Source organism: Rhinatrema bivittatum, chromosome 1 (assembly GCF_901001135.1).
Source record: "Rhinatrema bivittatum chromosome 1, aRhiBiv1.1, whole genome shotgun sequence".
NCBI classification, from domain to species: domain Eukaryota; kingdom Metazoa; phylum Chordata; class Amphibia; order Gymnophiona; family Rhinatrematidae; genus Rhinatrema; species Rhinatrema bivittatum.
In genome coordinates, this window is record NC_042615.1 from 180,523,359 (window position 1) to 180,541,863 (window position 18,505).

Genomic DNA, 18,505 nt, shown 5'->3' on the forward strand with positions numbered 1-18,505 from the left:
GAATGTGCTCTAAGACCCACTGGAACCGCTCTTCCTTTTGATACACAAGCTGCAGAAATCATCTCTTTCAAAGAAGCCTTAGACGCCTTTTCGCCCTATTATGCTCCCCCGAACAGGACAAACAAATGATCAGAATGACGAAAAGCGTTAGTGACTTTCAAATAATGTAATACCACCCGCCTCACATCCAAAAGGTGAAGTTCTCATCCCATCGAGGGATCCCGAGCCCAATCCAGAAACCCGGGCAACTCCACTGATTGGTTTACATGAAAAACCAACACCACCTTAGGAAGAAACGAAGGTACCGTACGCAAGGAAACCGTATCGGACGATATCCGAAGAAACGGATCACGGCACGAAAGTGCCTGCAATTCCGAAATCCTTCTAGCCGAACAGATAGCTACCAAAAAGACCGTCTTCAGAGTTATGATCTTCAAAGATACCCGATTCAGAGGCTTGAACGGCTCCTCACAAAGGACCCGTAGCATGAGATTAAGATTCCATTCCGGACAAATGCGACGCAAAGGTGGACGGAGATGTTTGACTCTTCGTAGAAAACACACCACATCCGGATGGGATGCCAAGGCCTTCCCCTGGACTCTCCCTCTGAGACAACCCAAAGCGGAAACATGGACCCGAAGGGAACTATGGGCTAATCCTTTGGATAAACCCACCTGCAAAAAAGACAAAATATGGGACACGACACCTGAAGAGGGTCCAATCTCTGTTGTCCACACCAGGTCACAAACACCTTCCATACCCTGGAATAGGCTAAAGAGGTAGCAGGGCGTCTCGCTTGGAGCAGTGTGGTAATTACTGGTTCCAAATACCCCCTCACGCGCAATCGCCTCCTCTCAAAAGCCAGGCCGCGAGACAAAAGCGATCTTCCCAATCGGAAAATATACGACCCTGACGCAGGAGAGCCAATAAATGGGTCAGGTGTAGCGGTCCGTCCACTGCCAGCCGCACCAGATCCGCAAACCATGGATGGCGAGGCCATTCCAGAGCCACCAGAATCACTGATCCAGCGTGGCCCTCTACACTCCTGAGTACATTTGCTATCAGCGGTCATGGAAGAAAGACGTACAGGAGGACTCTGGTCGGCCACGGACATATAAGGGCACCGAGCCCCACCACCCGGACTCCCTCCAGCAGCTAAAGAACCTTTGCGTCTTGTTATTGAGACTCGTTGCCATGAGATCGAACTGCGGGGTTCCCCACCGTTCGCAGAGAAGCTCCCAGGCCCTCTGAGAGAATTCCCACTCCCCCGGATCCAACTGCTGCCGGCTGAGGTAATCCGCCTGGACGTTGTCGACTCCTGCGACATGGGAGGCGGAGATTCCTTCGAGATGAAGCTCTGCCTACTCGAACAGCAGCTGAGCCTCCTGCGCTACTGTGGGACTCTTGGTTCCCCCCTGGCGGTTGATGTAAGCCACCATGGTCGAATTTTACGAGAAAATTCACACCATCCGATCGCGGACCAAGGGTAGAAACTGCTCCAGAGCTCGGCACAGCGCTCTCGTCTCCAGGCGCTTGATGGACCATGTCTGTTCCGACGTCGACCAAAGGCCCTGAGCAGACCTGCCCAGACAAACTGTCCCCCAGCCCCGAAAACTTGCATCCGTGGTGACCACCACCCACTACAGGACCTCGAGAGACATTCCCTTCTCCAGATTGTTCCACGTCATCCACCAGGCCAGACTGGCCCTGGCTGACTTCATCAGAGCCAGGGGCAGGAAATATTGTTGTGACAGAGGATTGCAACGGTGCAACAAGACTCTCTGCAGAGGCCTCAAATGGGCAAACGCCCAGGGCACCAGTTCCAATGTGGACGCCATCGAGCCCAGGACCTGTAAATAATCCCAGACTTTTGGTACCTGTAGACGAAGCAGACGCGCTATCTGCCCCTGAATTTTGTTCACCTTGTCGTCTGTAAGAAACACTCTGCTCCACTGGGTGTCGAAACAGGCTCCCAATTCTTCAAGGGAACGGGAGGGGACCAGATGTCTCTTCTGCACATTGATAACCCAGCCTAGATATTCCAGGAGCAACTGAACTCGGTCATAGACCACACACATTCCTCTAGTGACTTTGCCTGTATCAGCCAATCGTCCAAGTACAGGTGCACCAGCAATCCCTCCTGTCGCAGCGCCACCGCAACTACCACATCACCTTTGTAAATGTCCGCAGGGCGGTGGCCAGCCCGAAAGGCAGCACTTGAAACTGATAGTACTGCCCCAGAGCCATGAATCTGAGAAACGTCTGGTGCTCCTGATGGATGGGGAAATGCAGATAAGCCTCGGTGAGATCCAGAGATGCCAAAAACTCTCCTCCCCGTACCGCCGCAATTACGGTGCGCAACGTCTCCATACGAAAACGTGGTACCTTCAAACTCTAGTTGACTTTCTTCAGGTCTAAGATATCCCGGAACGTGCTTCTTTCTTGGGCACCATGAAATAGATGGAATATCTGCCTTGTCCCTGTTTGGATACTGGCACCAGTACAACCGCCTCCAGACTTAACAACCGCTGAAGCGTTTCCTGGACTGCTGCCCGCTTGCTTCGGGAAAGACAACGCAACTCCAGAGCGACCGACCACAGTGGGCGAGAAAATTCTAAGGCATAGCCGTTTCTCACCACGCTCAACACCCACCGGTCGGAAGTGATCTTGGTCCACGCCCCATAGAACCGGGCCAGCCTGCCCCCGATTTCCAGAGACGAGGAGTGGACCTGCCGGATCTCATTGTGAGGACTTATTGCCACCCGCGCCTTGGGTGGATCCGCCTCTAGATGACCTTCCAGCCCCTTGAAAGGACTGTTGCCTATGTGAGGACTGCCTTGGGGCCTAGGCCCCCTGAGGGATTCGTCTGACGAAAACGTCTGGACTCCCGAAAGCGAGGCCGAGAAGAGAAAGGTTTCCGGCCAGACTTTCGATCCTCTGGCAGCCTATTACCCTTTGTCTCTCCCAGCGACTTCATCAGACGATCAAGGTCCTCACCAAACAGCAATTTCCCCTGAAAGGGCAAATTACAGAGCTGCGATTTTGATGACAGATCCGCTGACCAGTTGCGTAGCCACAAGTGTCGTCTGGACACCACCACCAACACCATAGCGCAGGCCGTGGTTCTCACCAGGACATACAAGGCATCCGTGCCAGAGGCAACTCCTGCCTCAAGGCAGGCCGCCTTGACAAGGGAAAGAGTCCCGGAGGCCGACTGGTCCTGCAGCTTCTGGATCCAACACAAACAGGCCCACTGCATCAGACTTGCACATACCGCCGCCCGCAGGCTGAGCCTCAGGACCTCAAAAACTCGCTTGAGATGCACTTCCAACTTCTGATCCTGAACATCCTTCAGAGCGGAAGCTCCAGCCACTGGAATAGTGGTCTTCTTAGTGACTGCCGAAACTGCCGCATCAACCTTCGGGACCTTGAGAACGTCCAGATGGTGCTACAGAAGCAGATAAAGCTTGGACATCGCTCTGCCAACTTGCAGACCCGAGTCGGGGAATCCCACTCTCGGTTGATCAATTTCTGGATTTTCTTCGGAATTGGGAAAGCACTGGGGGCTCTCCGTAGGCCATCCAGAACTGGATTAACCTCTTCACATCTGAATCCTCCAGCGTGAGCTTAATCCCCAGCTCCTCCAACACCTGAGGTATAAGCAGGCGAAGCTCCTCTCTCTTGAAAAGCCGGATCACCCGCGGATCATCGCCTTCAGCCTCCGGACCCTCCAATGTCCCCTGTTCAGTTTTAGAGTCCCCTGGGTCCAGAGGGGAGCCCCAATCGGGTCCCCATCCTGATAGGCCTCCGAGGAGACCTCATCCTCCTGCTTAGACTCGTCCAAATCTTCCGAGTCTGATTCCAATCGCGCTAGCTGACCCTCCGGAGGGCCCGCGGAACCTTTAGGGGGACCTTCCCCCACTTTGCTGAACCTGTCGGGCCTTCTGTGACACCGCACCTACCTGCCTCCCTAGCCAGGAAGGCCTCGTGCAGTAAAAGTACAAATTCAGGCGAAAACCCCCTGGGACCCCCGAAGGCGCTTTTGGCTGTTAGGGCCCGAGACATCCGGATCTTTTCCCCCAGGTCAAACCAAGAGCGGCGGGGACCCCCCGGACCCCCGGAGAAAAGCCCCCCTATCCAGCTCCACTTCTGCGGCCATAGCCACTCCCTCCTGTGATCCCAGTGCCACCGCCGCAGTCCGCAAATGCCTCCGCAGCTTTGACTGCCTTTCAGACCCCCCTCCAGCACACTCCGTGCAGAGGAGGAGGTCATTCAGGCCGACCGATGGGCTACCACAGGTCCTGCAGGTCTCTCTGAGCTGCTTGTCTGTCATAACAAGCACCAAGAAATAAAGCAAGGCAAAATAAAAATCCAAACAGGCAGTCCTATGGTTGCCGCGCTTCCACGCTGCCGGGATCGCAAGGGGGAGGGGCACACCATGCGGCAGCTGGCAAACCCTGAAGAGGGCGCACTGCCCCAAGAATTTCCCACCAGCGCGGTGAACAGGCCGCTGACGCAACTGAAAACCGCGTGGCTTGTTCGGGAGTACAGCCACCCCCCACCGGAGTGAAACTGCCCTGACTGGGACCACCCTCCTCTGAATGATCCTCCGAACCGCCCACTTACTGCCCGGCCTGCACCCGACGATCTCGCTGAGGATTTCAGCCTGCTGGGACGCACAGCCTGCCGCATGCTTCTGCTGTTGCATTCAGCCTGCTAGGCCGCACATGTTGTTGCAAAAGCAGACAGCTGCCAGTGACTTTTTTTTTTTTTTTTTTACAACAAAGATTTAAAATCCCAGACAGACAGGAAAGCACAAAAATAAAAGTAAGGGTACTTCCCTGTCCCGGGCAGGCGGAGGGGCTTCAGGCCCACTGAGGGAACCAGACCACTGGCTGTCAGTGGTCCCAGGGTTGCGGGCTGAAGCTGGCCAGGGGCATCCAACCCCCCCGTTTGCCCGGCTCAACCCGAGGGATGACCCTTCTGCAAGAGCCTGTCATCTCGGGGAGCAATTTCCTTAAAATATCCAGTCAGTCAGTACTGCAGGTTTAGCACCTCTATCATCTGCTGGAAGTAGAGAAATACTGAGGGACTGCAGGTGGCATTCTGTATATGTACAGTGCCCAAAGTTTTGTTCTCTACCTCCATCTGCTGGTAGGGATGAATAAAACCTGCTTGTCTGGACTGATCTGGGTATGTTCAGGAATGTGCCATAGGCGTAGACATTTTTTTAAAATACCATCTTAGAAGCATAGTCCAGATGTATTCCACACACATTAAGAAAGGTGTAATGACGGCCAAACAATTGCCGGCATGGTTAGAAAGTGAAGTGAAAGAGGCTATTTTAGCCAAAAGATCTTCATTCAAAAATTGGAAGAAGGATCCATCAGAGGAAAATAGGACAAAGCATAAGCATTGAAAAGTTAAATGTAAGACATTAATCAGACAGGCTAAGAGAGAATTTGAAAAGAAGTTTGGAAAATGCCTGCTTCCTAGTGGATTCTAATCAAACTGTTTTAGATCCAGGAACAAACAACTGTTGATTAATCGAGCATAAAGCTCATAATGGTCTGTAATCTTGGTAACCAAATGTATAAATCTGTGGGCATTTACCATAGATTATTAGGTGTACCAGTAGTATACTTTTATGCTTCACTCGATATTCAATTGGAAGCCAATGCAGACTCCTCAAAACTGGTATAATATGAGAATGTCTGAGACAATGGATTACCAGCCGTGCTACTGCAATTAATAAAAGCTGCAGCAACCTGAAAACACTTTAGGAAAACCTATATACAACGCATTACAATAGTCTAAAACTGATAACACAAAGGAATGTATCACAGTTTTAAAATCCTAAACTTCTAAAACATAATGTAAACAGCACAGCAGACGTAACTTAACTCTTTGAACCCACTGTCCCTGAATTCAGGGACGGCCTAATATCAATATCACCCGTTATCCCGGTAAACCGGTATAATCACATACTGATTTATTCCGTTCCCACGTAATACTGGTACAGGAGTCCTATGGGCAGCAAACAATACTAATATTAAAAATAGCACATTGACAAAAATTATTGGTTTTCCTGAGGAGCTTAGGGTTGATGGGTTTATTGCCATAGGAACCTAGGGTTCAAAGGGTTAACAAAACTTTTTTTTTTACAAAAGTCTTCAATTAAGGTAAAAAATTAAAAGACTTATCAATCATGAATCCTAAATCACGTATCCCCTCTGCTGGTACAATTTCATCTCCATTCAACTTAATTCTTGGGAAATCAACAACGTCCAAAGCATAACTTATTGGAATGATCTCCATTTTAACTATATTCAGAAGTAAACTATTCCTACTAAATCACTGACTGACTGTCTTTATAATGGAGGCAATTAAGCATATAACAACATTTATAGAGTCTGTCACTAGAAATATCAGCTATATATCATCAGCATAAGAGTGAAAGAAAACTCCTTGTCCTTTATGAGAGCAGTTTCAGCCATTTATAGGAGGAGTTTCAGGACTTTACATCAGCAACCCTTGCCAAACGCTGCTTGCCATATCCTCTAACCTGCTTAATCTAGAGCCACTGATTTCTGTGCAAATCATCCTGGTTCTAAAAAAGACACTTCTGTGTTCTACTTTGTATCGCGCCTGGTTTCCATAATGCAACCGGCAAGCCTTCATTAAAGCCAGTTTGATTATGTAAAGCCTTGGGGTAGAAGTATGGTTCTCTGGCCAGCTTTACTAAAGCCCCTGCTAGTACCCAAGGTGTCCAGAGCATTTCTATGGTTCCCAAGAGAAACTCCAGGATTTCAATGACCAATGTTATGCCTGATCCCACTTTCCCTCCTTCCTCCTCAATGATGAGGCCACCAAGTTTTGTGATGCAGCTCTCAGTTTAACAGAGAAGCATTCAGTTGATACTGGCCAAAGAAGTCATATGGCAGCCTAGCCTTGAAAGGCTTTAAGGGTTTGTTTCCCACTTTAATCTAGAGTTTTGAGAAGCTGAATAAAGTACCGTACCTGATTTTGAAAGAGGGGATGGTCAAATTGGAATCCAGGAAGCATATGAGAAGTGTTATAGAAACATAGAAACAGAGAAATCTCTAGGAGGCAACGAATACTCGACCAGCGAGGAGACCCTTTACAAAGGCAAAGCTAGGTAGCGGAGCCTGTGCTTAAATACTGAAGCTCCACTGATGTCATCATCCAGGGCCGCAGCCAGGTTCCCGCCGTGGTCCCTACTTAAACATCAGTGCTGCGCAAGTGCACCAAGAAGGAGCGTTTCTCCATGGGCCATGCAGAGCGGCCCGACGAGAAGCAATGGACGTAGTGGCTGAACCAGGAATGCTGGGGACCACAGCAGGGCCAGAGGCACTGAGGGAGGCCTGAGGATGAAGCTGATGGCCCACCGCCACCAGCGAGGAGGAACCAGGAGCTGGAGTCACTGTAGAAAGGTGAGGGGGCCGTGCCGCGGGTCTGCCACAGACGGCACGCGTAACAAGAAGGCCTTTAATGAGAGTCTGACTACCTGGGGATCAAGTCTGAAAGAACCTAAGCCAGCAGCTACACCTCAGTTCATGTCCATAAAAAATACTTTAACAAAATACTACATCTAGACTTGTGCCCATGGGAAATATATTTAGTCCTGCTATGGACAGTCTTTCCAAATCTACACTTTATAGTTCTCTGGTAAGAGAAAAGTACTGGGCATTGCTCAGGTCAAACTCAATCCTGTAGGGGTATATTTACTTCAGCCCCTGCACCTGTGTATTATGGGCATGGACCCTTGGACCAAGGTAAAGTTGGCACAACCTGGAGGGAGGAGCCCTACAGGTCCCCACTGTCGGCTGGCAGAGTAGGAGGAGGCTCAACGGGAGTTTTGCCTATAGCAGCCCACGTTCTCCTTAGGTTGAACCTTTGGATGCAGGGTCTTAGGTGGGGGGCTCCGCCAAAGGGCTGAAGATCTGTAGATGAGAGTGAGGCAAATATGAGCAGACAGATGCAGACTAGGGTCAGGGCATGCAGTGTTCTTGAATATCCAGTAGTCAGGAAGTGGTCAGTGGCTGGCAGCAATCAAAAGAAGTCCAGGAGGCAAGCTGAGATCAAAAGCCGAAGATCCATCCAAGAGAAAGCAGGATGGATGAACAGAGCAGGAGGCAAGGCACGCTGAATGACAGAAGAATTGAAGACTGACCACAGGAACTGACGAACAAGACGAAATCCACAAGAACCGAAGACGAGGACAATGACTAGGAACTGAAGATAATGAAGACCAGGAACTGAAGACAACAAAGACCAAGAACTGAGTGTGCAGGAAGACTGCTGAGACAACTCACACTATACAGAGGTAGAAGACCTGTTGTCAAGGCCAGAAGCAATGTCAGGAGAGGTCTCTTATAGGCCCCAGTATCAGATGTCATCTTCAGGGGTTGCTGGGCTTTTCTCACCCACAACCCCTTTAAAGTCCAAGGAGGGCTGAGCATGCCTAGGGAGGTCACGATGTGCAAGAGGAATCAGCAGCGTCTCACTGCATTGGAGAAGGGTGGCTGGCCTGGAAGAACTTACTCACACAGGGGGTGCTTCAGCTAGAGTTGTGTCAGAATATACACCCATGGAGGAGTACATTCACCATCACTGCAACCATAGAGGGAATTCTACAATGCTTGTGATCAATACAGGAGTTAATCTTATAGATGACCTGTCATTTACTCTCCAGGATCTACAATTGTCTCTGAAGGAGGAGCTTACCTTAGCATCATACCATAAATCTATGGCTGGAGGAAGGAGGCGCCTCAGTGAAATATGTGACTGCTGAGCCAGACTTTGAATCCATGTCTATTACACTAAATCCTGAGCTGGGCTTGTTGAGCCTGATCCAGAAGTCATGCACAGAACTGTGCCCAAAAGAGGCATTCTTCCGTCACTATGATACAGGCTAGAAGAAGAACTGTCCACTCTCAGGGCCAAACATGCATTCCAAACGCCACCCAACAACAAGGGAATACTAGACAAGAAACCCATCTGGACTATGAAAGCTGAGTAAAAGTCATTAGAATCATCATTAGGGCCACAGACATTAACCACCCCAAATTCCAACCTTTGAAAGCAACATTGCAGAAAAAGATATCACCCTTCCATGTACAATTTAGAATCAATAACTCGTAGCAGGAGAGACTTATGCACCAAAATGCAAACCGCACCCCCCTCCCTGCTCTGAGATGTGTAGGGGGCCACCCACACCTGACCCACTCAGTCTCTTTTCAATTTATCATGCTCTGCATGCGTTAAGTGGGTCTCCTGCAGAAGTACAATTTGAGCCTGAGATCTCTTGAGAAACTGCAATAGCTACTTTCTCTTGATTGGGTGAGAAATACCTTTTATATTCAGGGAAACAACTTTGAGCTGCCCCATTTGGTCCTCAAATAAAATTTCCCAACACCTATCTCTGAGTATTCACCTCCAGTATCATCCACCTCCACCATTAGCCTCATACACATAAAGCAGCCCAGAGTAGACCATGTATGTGTATAACAATATCTGTCCAAACAATTTTGTGTATAACCTTCCCCTCCCCCCTCCTAACAAACTTCCCAACCCCCTTAACAATTGCCCTCCTCCCACCTCTCACAACTCCCTGCCTCAACACCCCCACTAACTACAATTTCAATATTTTAACAACACCCACCCTCCCCTCACCAGAAACCCCATCGCATTCCAACAGGGTACCCTGGGGAAGTCAACCATCTGTACCCAGCATCACATCACATCAATTATGTACATATTGAGCCATCCATGAAATCACATCCCCTTCCCAAACCCATAACCTCATCACTAATTCCTTTACTTGACCACTCCTTCCCCGCCTTCTTCCATGAATCCATGGTTTCCCTTTCCCCCACAGACCCCACTATTCCATCCAAAAACGCTCATCCCCCAACCTATAGCCAAACCTCATCCCTCTCCCATGTTCACTCAATGTAATAAAGTCACCAAACATGTTAAACGTCCTTAGGTTAATTTGCCTCAGGGATCGCCACTGTCATGTCCACGGAAAGGAGACTTCATATATATCTTCAGAATACGGGCTTTTCTGGATCCATCCTTTAAAGCTGTTGCCCCACCAATACACAATCTTGCCTTCCATCCACACTCCAGTGAAGATCATCTACTTCACCTCCATCCCATCAGGAAAATACTTGCAATTGCCCTTTCAGCCCGCAAGCCGGACAGTTTCAGGTGCAAACACAGTTTGATTGCAAACACAGTTTGATTGCAACAAGGAAATACATACTACCAAAACTCTATCTCCCCACCCCCCACCCCCTATCCAACACCAGCATACTTATACCCTTACCTCTGCTCCCTCCCTCGATGTTAGGCCCCATTATTAAGCAATCATCCCTAATCTCCCATCCCACAACTCCTATATCACTGTCCTGTGGAAAAAATCCCAAAGTAATACATTCCCCATTGAAAATCACAAAGGATATCAGGCATCCCAAGAAGACAAAAAGCCGAAAGCAAGTCCTGCCTAGTTTCAAACACAATTTAGCCAAAAAGACTCCCTGATATAAGAACATGTCATACTGGGTCAGACCAAGGGTCCATCAAGCCCAGCATACTGTTTCAACAATGGCCAATCCAGGCCATAATAACCTGGCAAGTACCCCAAAACTAAGTCTATCCCATGCTACTGTTGCTAGTAATAGCAGTGGCTATTTTCTAAGTCAACTTAATTAATAGCAGGTAATGGACTTCTCCTCCAAGAACTTATCCAATCCTTTTTTAAACCCAGCTACCTTAACTGCACTAACCACATGCTCTGGCAATAAATTCCAGAGTTTAATTGTGCGTTGAGTGAAAAAGAATTTTCTCCAATTAGTTTTAAATGTGCCACATGCTAATTTCATGGAGTGCCCCCTAGTCCTACTATTCTCCGAAAGAGTAAATAACCGATTCACATTGACCCATTCTAGACCTCTCATGATTTTAATCACCTCTATCATATCCCACCTCAGCCGTCTCTTCTCCAGGCTGAACAGTCCTAACCTCTTTAGTCATAAGAATTTAAGAACATGGAAACAATCAGATCACATACCATACTCTGATCGTGGAGATCTTTGCGAGACTTGCTCTCCCGCCGCTCCTGTGCGCTATACAGCATGTGTTGCCATCAACCCAGCTGTTCATGATCCTTAGTAAGCTGAGGTGCTAGGCCACTCGGATGTGTCATGCAGAGCTGGTATTAACCAATTCTCCCTATCCCTTCCCCCAGAGAGGATATCAACTGTCCCATCCCGGACTTTCCCCAGCATTTTTTCCTGTCTATTTCGCCATGCGGCACGATTGGCAGGTTCATTATGGAGTGGAATAGCGCCATCTTGGCCACATGTCAATGCAAAGGCCAACGCCACACTTGATGAGTCAAAACTCTTACATACCCTTTTACTAGAATCATCAATCTGACAGGGTATACAAGCATAAACTGAAACTTGCGTTCCCACAGGGCTTTTTTCACTGGAAAGTATTCGGTGCATCTTTTCTGCATCACAACACTGTAGTCCAGGAGGATCACTATTCGATTGCTCTTGTATGTCAGAGGGCCAATCTCCCATGCCTTTTTCAGCACCCACTCCTTACTCTGAAATCAATGAAATTTAATTATGAATGACTGTGGGTAGTTGCTATAAGGACGACAGGCTCCCAGTACCCGATGCCCTCTTGCAATCTCCTTAGGGGGATCCCCCTCTCCCGGGCACAACACTGTACCCAGAAGCTGTTCTAAAAATTTGTGAACCTGCTGCTCCTCCAGTTTTTCGGGGAAGTCCACCAATTGCACGTTTGAGCACCAGGATCGGTGCTCCAAGTCAATTAATTTTTCCTCCAAACTTTTACCTATTTTTTCAGAGTCACCAGGAAATTAGCAGCAGAGGACTCCCAATCTTCAATGCGGAAACATGATTTTCCAGCTCCTCAACCCATGGTACAAGCTTATCGATGTGCTCCTTGATCTCATCTATCAATGATTTGACCACGCCGAGATCTCAAGTAAAATCTGCTCTAAAACTCTGAATTTCTCCTAAAATCTGGGCCATGATCCCGTTATCTGAGGTAGCCACTGGATCTTCAGTTTCCCCTAGTTTCCCTTTGCCATTCACGCAAATGCACTCTGTATCCCCGGCCTCACAATAAAAGTCCAAAATAGGCCTATCCATCGTGCTCCTAGTACAGTAGTTACTCATCCTGACCCGAGCAACTTATTTCCGCTGTATTCAAAACAAACGACACAGCTTCAATTGGGAGCCTCTCCACAGGTAAAATCAGCTTTCAAAAATAATCTTAATTGGGGAAATGTGAGGAACCTAGCCCTGGGGCTGATGGAGATCTAGCAAAATGCGTTCATCGACATCACCGTGCTATAGTTCCCCCATGGATCACTTTAATTGTAGTTATTCAGCAGGATATTTATCACTAAATAACCAACCAACTTAAGCCTGATAATTTAGAAACACAGAAACATGACAGCAGAAAAAGACCATATGGCCCAGCTAGTCTGCCTATCCATCTAATTTGTCTACCCTTTAAAATTCCCATCACTCTCTCAGAGATCCTCTTCTTTTATCCCATGCTTTCTTGAACTCAGATATTGATTTTGCCTCTACCACCTCCATTGGGAAGCATTCCATGCATCCACTACCATTTCTATAAAGAACTATTTCCTAAGATTACTCCTGAGTCTACCCCCTTTCACACTTATCCCATTACCCCCTTGTTTAGAGATTCCTTTCCATTTAAAGAGGATTGCCTCTTGTGCATGGAGACCTTTGAGATATTTAAATGTCTCTATCATATTTACCCTATCTCTCCTTTTCTCTAGGATGAACAGGTTTAGATCTCTGAGTCTATCCCATATTCTTTAGGTTGAAGACTAATTGACCAACTCCAAACTATTTATATTATTTTGAAGGTTTGGTCTCCAGAAGTGTACACCACATGCCAAATGAGGTCTCAACAGGGACCTATACAGAGACAAAAACACCTCCTTTTTTCTGCTGAACAATCCTTTCCCTATGTAGCCAAGCATCTTTCTGGTTTTTGCTATCACTTTATCCAGCTGTTTGGACACTTTAAGATCATTAGATATAATCACTCTTAGATCCTGCTCCTCTTTTGTGCTTAGAATATTTTCATCTCCAATATTTTACCTCTCCCTTGGATTTTTGCAGCCCAAATGTTTTACTCTGCATTTTTTAGCATTAAATCTTAGATACCAGTCTCTAAAACATTCCTCGAGCTTCGCTAAATTCCACTTCATGTTTCTACACCTTCCTGGCTGTCTAACCTGTTGCAGATTTGGGTATCATCGGCAAAAAGACAAACCTTTCCTGACAATCCTTCTGCTATGTCGCTGAAATTCAAGTTCACTTCGTCTAGCACCCTCCCTTGATCTAACTGTCTGGTCATCCAATCAAAGAAATTGATCAGATTTGTCTGATAAGATTTACCTGTAGTAAAATCAAGCTGCCTCGGATCACTGGATTCCAGAAACTGCACTATCCTTTGTTTTAGCAGTGATTCCATTAATATGCTCATGACAGAGGTCAGACTAACTGGCCTATAGTTCTCAGCCTCCTCCTTACTTCCACTTTTATGAATAGGAATCACATCTGCCTCAGTGGTATTCAGTTCTCTAGAACTAATCCTGACTTTAAAAAAGCATTGAAAAGATCAGCCAGTGGAGCTGCCAGGACTTCTCGCCTAAGACCCTCAGATGTATCCCATCTGGGTTCATCAATTTATCTACTTTGTTTAGTTAACTCCTCACAAACTCACAGTTCTGAAAATTGATAAGCGTTTTAACTCACTTCTAATCTTATTTGTGTTCACTTTATGTGGTCCTGCTCCAGGCCCTTCCACAGTGAACACCGAACAGAAGTCTTTGTTATGCAATTTTGCTTTTTCCTCATCAGCCTCTACATATTCCTCCCCTTCACTTCTGAGATTCTGAATGTCACTTTTGCACTTCCTTCTATCACTAGCACATCTAAATAAAAAAGTCGTGTCACTCTGTTTTACTGTATTTTCTATTTTTAATTCCATTTGAATTTTTGCATTGCTGACTACTTTCCTAGCTTCTCTTAGCTTTTCCAAAAATTGTTGCCTGTCTTCCACTTTCTGTGATCTCGTGTAGTATATGAATGATAACCTTTTCTCCCTTACCTTTGCAGCTACTTCTTCAGAAAAACCATAGTGGCCTCTTTTTCCTTTACTTACCTTCCTAGCAAAAAGGTTAATTGCCCTTATATTATCTCCTTTTAAATTTGCCCTCTGCTCTTTTACTTCCCCTAGATTTTTCCAACCAGCTAGCAACTGCTTGAGGAAGTCCCCCATTTTAAAAAAAAATGAGTTTTCCTGAAATCTATGACCTTTGCCTTTGATTGATGCTTCCTCTCTTGTGCTCTAATACTGAACCATAATCATCCAGTGATCACTGGATCTCAGATAATATCAACTAGAACATCAGAGATACTGTTGGCAAGCACCAGTTGGCAAGGTCCAATATCGCCCACTCCCATGTGGGTCCGTTTATCAGTTGACAGAACAATTCTTGCAGAGAATCCAAGATTTCCTTACTTCTAGAAAATATTGCAGCTGGGATGTCCCAATCAATATCTGGCAAATTGAAATCACCTAACAATAGCAACCCCTTTCACAACAATTTTGTGACTATCCTCCATTAAATCTCTATCCATCTCCTCTGTCTATGATGAAGGTCTGTATATTACACCAATATAAATAAATGTTTCATTCCCTCTTTCCAAATTAACTCACAGTGACCCTTCCTTACCTCATAAGCCCAGCAATGCTGTTGCTTTAATATATTTTAATATCGAATGTCATGCCTGCTCCCTTGTTTTCTACTCAGTCCTTCCTGAAATAGATTGTAGCCCAGTATATTTTGTCCACTTGCAGTTTACTGAATATTGGCTTCCAAGATTTCAGGGAACTTCATTATGAAAATATAGCCTCTGAATTTTGTTTCTTTCACATTCAATTTGTTCATTTGCTTCCTTATATATTTGGATGCAATAACTTTTGAAAACATTTTACTCCTATGCATTTCTCTCCATACAATCCTACAGACTTCTGTAATATTAATAAGAAATCCTAAAATTCTACCTAGCATTGTGTTATGTAAAGATATAACCTGAAATTATTAAACAAATGCATACTCACCAGAAGTTCTCAAGAATTCCTTAACATCTTCTTTCAGTGACTCAAGTTTAATGTCTGATCTGTGTAGATTAACCTGATCCAAAATACAGAGATATAAGAAATCATTCAATCCCTTGTTTTTATGGACTTTTTAAAATATAAAATACATATTTAAGCTAAAAATTAAGAAATAATAGATATCACCTTGAGAAGGCATAAAGCATAAACATGCAATCTCAGTTTTTATGGGCATTGACTTGTGATATAAACCAAAGCATAGAAAACTGCATCATAAAGGTAACTTTACTAAAATAAAAACATAGAATATTATCAACACATAAAAATCTTAAGGCCCATCAAGTCTATCCAAATAAAATGAGAAGCAGCTCATAGCATGACTGCTACTCTTTCCCCCAGTTTATGCTTGAAGCATAAACTGGGGGAAAGTTTTATTGTAAACCGGCGTGATGTGCCCCCACGAACACCGGTATATTAAAAGCTGTTAAATAAATAAATACATTTGTAAAGGGAGGGATGGAATAGGATAGGCAGAAGGAAAACATTCCATTGCTCAGTAATAACTTACAAAAAGATCTTCAAATCAATCTATGTGATAAAAAAAAAGGCACATGTAATTATTTCCAGAGTCCCAAATTGTATTTCCTTTTAAAGGGAAGAGGGAACTCTTTATGGAGGGGGAGATATACCTTAAACTAACAGAGCCATATTCAGCCGCTGGCCAGCTACAAAAGATAGTCGGATTATTCAACAGTGCACGTGCACTACTGAACATACCTGGATATTTTAAAGTTAGTCAGATAAATTCATCTAACTAACTTTAGGTCTGCTTTTCAACTGTCCTAAAGCTATCTGGTTACCTTAGCTGAATAATGCTGAAAATCAGGTTATCTGACTAACAGGCCAAATCAGTATGGTGCGCTCTGGTGGAACGCACTGTTAACCGGCATTTGGACGCGCGTTTTCGACGCGCTAGCTTTACCCCTTATTCAGTAAGGGGCAATAGCGCGTCGAAAACGCGCGTCCAACCCCCCCCCCCCCCCCCCCCGAGACTAATAGCGCTCACAACATGCAAATGCATGTTGATGGCCCTATTAGTCATTCCCGCGCGATACAGTAAGTAAAATGTGCAGCCAAGCCGCACATTTTACTTTAGGAAATTAGCGCCTACCCAAAGGCAGGCGTTAATTTCTGCCGGCGCCGGGGAAGTGCACAGAAAAGCAGTAAAAACTGCTTTTCTGTGCACCCTCCGACTTAATGTCATGGCGATATTGTCGGAGGTCCCAAAAGTTAAAAAAAGTAAAAAAAAAAAAAAAAATTAAAATGGGCCCGCGGCTCGCGGGTTCAAAACCGGATGCTCAATTTTGCCGGTGTCCGGTTTCCGAACCCGTGGCTGTCAGCGGGTTTGAGAACCGACACTGGCAAAATTGAGCGTCGGCTGTCAAACCCGCTGACAGCCGCCACTCCTGTCCAAAAAGAGGCGCTAGGGACGCGCTAGTGTCCCTAGCGCCTCTTTTTACCGCAGGCTCTAATTTAAATAAATTAAGTTACTGGATCGCGCGCTCAGGAGAGTGGCCTGTGCGCGCACCGGGAGAGTGGGTGCTCGCCCGCTCTTCCGCGATTTTTACTGTATCGGCCCGTAACTTAGCTGTATAACCGTACTCCGCCCCCAGACTGCCCTGACATAACCAGACAGCAGAGATGCTTACCTGTAACAAGTGCTCTCCTAGGTCAGCAGGATATTAGTCCTCACAAATGGGTGGCATCATCAGATGGAGCCCAGCACGGTAAACTTTTGTCAAGTTTCTAGAACTTTGACTGGCACACTGAGCACGCCCAGCATGCCACTATCCACGTGTCCGTTCTGGGTCCCTCTTCAGTCTTGTAACATAGAATTCACGAGCGAAAAAGTAAAATAACAAAACACATGAGAAGCCAGCTCCATGGGGGCGGGCGGATTTCCTGAGGACTAACATCCTGCTGTCCTAGGAGAACACCTGTTACAGGTAAGCAACTCTGCTTTCTCCTAAGACAAGCAGGATGGTAGTCCTCACAGATGGTAAATACCAAGCTACAGGCTGCTCCCATTAAGGCTTATGACCAACAGGCTCCAAACCAGGTGCCAACAGGCACAAAATAACTGCGATGCTGTTGGTAATACAGGGAGACAGCATGAACCCAAACAATGGGCACTAGGCAGGAGAGTTGTGTTTTTAGTGTATAAAATTTTTATTTTCAAATAAAATACAAACAAGTACGGCAGTGAAGGTTGTTTTCTGCACCCGCACTGCCTCAACAATAGTACAATATCGCACACTGTGTCTTATAAATTCCCTCCCCCCCCCCTTCCCCCCAGCAACAAGCCAGCGGCCCTGTCGGTACAGGTCACATTGTCCACCAGTCATATGTAGGTCCCAGTCAATCATTTAGAATTAAACTCCTGGAGCGATGTGGCAACATCTGCAAATAAGCATCCCAGATCTCCAAAAATCGCCGACGCTTCTGAGGCGTGGTGCGGGAGTCAAGATCTTCCATACGCATCAGCTGATGTAAGTGATTCCTCCAAGACCAGAACAGAGGAGGTTCCGCACTGCGCCACTGCAGTAATATTACCTTCTTCCCCACCAAGCAGGACTTTAAGATAAACATTCCCAGCCCGCGTCTCTTTACTGGAAGTTTGGGCAGACAACCAAACAAAAAAACCATGGGTGTTATAGGCAGCTTATAATCCAGTAAATACATGAGATAGTGAGCAATACGACCCCAAAACCTCCTCACTGGGGGACAGGCCCAGAACGCATGGGAGAGTGTGCCCACCGCTCCTCCACAGTGCACGCAAAGGTCTGAAATAGCAATCCTGGAATGATATGCAACTTGTTCAGTCACATATGCCCTATAGAGAAACTTATATTGCAGCTCCCGATAATACATGCTCTGTACAACGTTAGATATGTTCCGGAAGCAGGTTCTAAGGGTAATCAGTGTCATCACAACCAGCCCGTCCCTATTCCAGCGCTCCAGCAAACCCTGAAGGTCAGCTGCCTGTGAGTATTTGACCAGAGTCTTATAATATCTGGATAATGATGGTATCTTATCACCGTTTAACTGAAACAGATCTACTAAGGAGTGGAGCGCAGTCACACTAACCATATCAGGCGTGAAAGATCGAATATAATGCTTTGCCTGCAAGTAGGGGAAGACATGTGTTCTACCAAGATTATACATTTTCTGCAATTCCGCAGAAAAAGTTAATAAGTTCCCCTCCATATCA

The 18,505-nt window shown here is 46.3% G+C and overlaps 1 protein-coding gene across 3 annotated transcripts in view; it reads right to left on the bottom strand.

Moving 5' to 3' along the window:
- The window catches only part of TBC1D19 (TBC1 domain family member 19), a 397,957-nt gene that overhangs the window by 288,577 nt on the left and 90,875 nt on the right, over positions 1-18,505 (bottom strand). For all 3 annotated transcript variants that reach the window (XM_029589774.1, XM_029589764.1, XM_029589755.1), the window contains exon 2: positions 15,238-15,310. In XM_029589774.1, the coding sequence (XP_029445634.1) occupies positions 15,238-15,310 (73 nt within the window). The remainder of the gene's footprint in view (positions 1-15,237; positions 15,311-18,505) is intronic.